The sequence below is a fragment of the Sinocyclocheilus anshuiensis genome, unplaced genomic scaffold (genome assembly GCF_001515605.1).
Source record: "Sinocyclocheilus anshuiensis isolate Anshui unplaced genomic scaffold, SAMN03320099.WGS_v1.1 scaffold643, whole genome shotgun sequence".
In the NCBI taxonomy this organism is placed as follows: domain Eukaryota; kingdom Metazoa; phylum Chordata; class Actinopteri; order Cypriniformes; family Cyprinidae; genus Sinocyclocheilus; species Sinocyclocheilus anshuiensis.
Genome location: NW_015551067.1, coordinates 1,022,706 through 1,026,333, shown reverse-complemented (window position 1 = coordinate 1,026,333; position 3,628 = coordinate 1,022,706). Strand labels below are relative to the sequence as shown.

At 36.3% G+C, this 3,628-nt stretch overlaps 1 protein-coding gene across 1 annotated transcript in view; it reads left to right on the top strand.

The window, feature by feature from the left end:
- LOC107662146 (RAS guanyl-releasing protein 1-like) overlaps positions 1 to 3,628 on the top strand; it is a 33,901-nt gene that overhangs the window by 16,935 nt on the left and 13,338 nt on the right. Inside the window, exon 8 of the mRNA XM_016452068.1 lies at positions 1,462 to 1,578. Coding sequence (XP_016307554.1) covers positions 1,462 to 1,578 — 117 coding nt within the window. The remainder of the gene's footprint in view (positions 1 to 1,461; positions 1,579 to 3,628) is intronic.

The window sequence follows — 3,628 nt, the reverse complement described above, 5'->3', positions numbered from 1 at the left end:
ATATATATATATATATATATATATATATATGCATGTATACACACACACGGAGAGAGAGAGAGCTGGTTTTAGCTTTTTATTCCAGCCTGATCAACTAAGATCAGCTAAAGAAGTGGTCAAAACCATTTTAAAACCAGCCAACCTGCAAACCAGCTATGACTAGGCTGGAAGACCAGCTAAAACCAGGCAACCAACTTAAGCTGGTTTCATCAATTTTTTTTATTTTTAGCAGGTTGTAGATAAAACAAATAGAGTTGGAGTACATTTTACGAGAAAATAACATTTTAGTCTTTCTACTTTAAAATTTTAATCAATATTTTACCATTTCATTGTATTCATTTCATTGTTATTTGCGGAATTTACTAGCAGTTTCTGAGTGATAATTGTTTCTACAGCATTTTTCAGTATTTAGTGACATTTTGTGACAAACTATATATTTTCTATTCTTAAAATAAATGACCTATAATCAATAGTTAATATAATTAATAATCAATAATTGTTTAGTCATCATTGATCACTGTGCTGCTTGACTGTTTTGATTACATCATTGGCATTGCTTCATGGAATTCCTAGTTCATTAAATTTAGTCTTTTTTCAGTTTTGTAACCTTTCGCTTCTAATCAACATTTGCAATTAATTTCAGAGCTGATTAGTTTGGTTCATGGCTTTTAACTCTTTACTAAAGATTTTTTTTAAGGATAAAAATTAATTGTATAAATACTTCCCCAACCAAAGTCATTAAAAAGTGAGCAGCCACTTTTGCATTATGTTGTGGATCTGAAAATGAAAGGATTGTACAGTACATGCTGAAATATGTATGTTTCAGTAATGCTCTGCTATAATGTGCTATCAAGACACTGACCTAAAATGTACTGTAGAGAGAGGCCCTAGCATGTCAAAATATGTGGTTTTACTCCAAATCTGCTGCAATTCATTTTTGAGGTTGCCTGTGATATCTGTCCGTGAGGTGTCTGACTCATTTAAAACATTTTACGGCATGACACTGAAGGCATGACGTTTTTTATTACAACATTCAAAATGATGGAAATTCATCAAATGGGTTGATGATCGACATCTATCAGGACATGCCAGTAAGACAGCTCACTTTAAGGATGCTGGACATTTAATGTTGAGAGGAAACAATTACATCATGTGTGCTTTGTGTGCTGCCCTACTTTTAACCACACAAACATAAATGTACGAACAAGATAATCCAAAGAAAACACCTAGGAAATAAGCAAATGCGTCAAATAATGTGGTAGTGAGGAAATCTGATATAAGTGTGCAGTCGTGAGTAATGTTCCTGTATTGGGAAATGGTTTGGGAGGACTGTTGCATAACTGTAGCTTACAAGTGCGTTTACAGGAAAGAGGATGTAAGCAACTCAATGTTGCCATGCATTCATAGAGAAAATGTAAGGGTACGATTCACTGCCTTTTTCCCATCTGTTCCTTTGAGCAGAAGCTGAGAGCCCTACAGAATTTCAATACTCTGATGGCGGTGATAGGAGGTCTGTGTCACAGTTCCATCTCACGCCTCAAAGATACAGCCAGCCTGCTGTCCTCTGATGTCACAAAGGTCAGTCTGACCCCCAGAATTGCTACCCACATCCTTTTTGCTCACACGCAACTATTTTTATAAGAGCTTAGCCAATGGCATGATCATAAGCCACTGATTTTTCAGCTATTGATGTATATTGATCTTTATATTGATTCTTTGATTAGTTAGAAACACCTGCATCCCAATATTTGCTTAGAGGTCACAAAAAGTCATATACAATACATTTATATTCATTTCAAAAATATCTCAAATTTACACGAAAGCTACTAGTTCACATTCTCCACATAAAAGCAACCTGAAGTGAATCATTTTCAGTTTTTTCAGTGTTCAATATTAGTTTAGATTTTGCAATTGTGGTGTCTAGTAGAGACAAATCCGCAGGAAATCTAGATTCCCTTTCATGGGAACTTCGAACTGCGTCCTCTAGGGGTCGCTATGGGGGACGCCTCGTCGTGACCCGTGTCTGAAGCATACATTGAAAAAACACCAACTTGTTGGCCGGCGACAGCCATGTCTTTCTGAGTGGTTTAAAACCCCGGTTCCGCCTTGGGCACCACTCCTCCTATGTATCCTCTGGATACCTACTTAACAGGGTGTTGCTACTAAGGGTCTGTTGAGACAGTTCCTTCAGCACATACAAAGAGAAACGTGCGGTAGCCCCTGTGTGACAGGCCAAGACTAGTATGATTCTAGGCTCTTGGTCGTATTCCCTTAAAGGAATCTATTCCTGATTCCAAGCCTTGAGCTCTACCCCGGGCCCAGGAGTCTGGCCCTAACAGGTAAGTATTTTGGGGTATGTAGCCTAGGCCTTTGGCCGTAGGGAATAACGTCACTGACAGCCGTCTAATGTCCCAGGGGCGACTCCCATAGCAATATGGTAGAGTTGGTACTTAGTGCTCGCCATGGTTCTGGCATGCACTCCCCTCAGCATGTTGGCGTGGGTATACCATTGAATGATGTGTGCTCCCAGCGCCTAGTTATACTATAGTCGCACCGGTAGTGCCGTCATGGCTGTCGCCGGCCAACAAGTTGGTGTTTTTTCAATGTATGCTTCAGACACGGGTCACGATGAGGCGTCCCCCATAGCGACCCCTAGAGGACGCAGTGTCTCGTTCCCTACTCGGGGAACCATGGTTAAATAAGTAACCTGAGACGTTTTCCCCCAAATTCAGCGCAAATAAATAAGTAAATAAATATTGCAGATTCTTTGTGGGCCTGGTCATATTTAGGGATTCAAGCTCCTTGCGCAAATGTTTTAGTTGGTGTCTTATTTTGGATGGAAAATTGAAATGACAGTCTTGTTGTTTGCCCTCGAGAAAGGTACAGCGCAAGTTGCTTGATGTTGAACTTTTTTCTGCAAGTAGGGTGCTATAAATCACTTTATAAAAATAAAATAAATAAATAAAAAAAGTGAATGGCATTTGGCAGAGAAAAATGGCAAAGCTGTGCTTGATTAAAAGTGTAAAATGGAAAAGGCGCATAATAAATGCTAAATATTAAAAAATATAAAATGGTAATATTTTAATAAGGTTAAATTTGTTAACATTAGTTAATGCATTAAGTATCATAAACTAACAATGAACAACTGTCATTTGTATTGCATTTATTCCTGTATGTTAATGTTAATTTAATGTTAAATATACTTGCTCGTTGTTAATTTGTTTCAAAAGTAAGATTTAAAAATAAAAGAAAATTAATACATTTATTTAGCAAGGATGCATTAATCAAAAGTGACAGTACAGACATTTATAATATTACAAAAGATTTCTATTTAAAATTAATGCCTTTTTTAAATGTTCTGTTCATCAAAAAAAAAATCCTTAATCATGGTTTTCACAAAAATATTAAGCAGCACAGTTTTCAATATGTTTTGAACATTTATAGTAAGAAATGTTTCTTAAAAATGGAAAATTCTGTCTTGAAAATTCAGCTTTGTGGCCACAGGAATAAATTACATATATATATATATATATATATATATATATATATACAGACCTCCTTAAATTTTTCACTCTTTGTTATATTGCAGCCATTTGCTAAAATCATTTAAGTTAATTTTTTTTCCTCA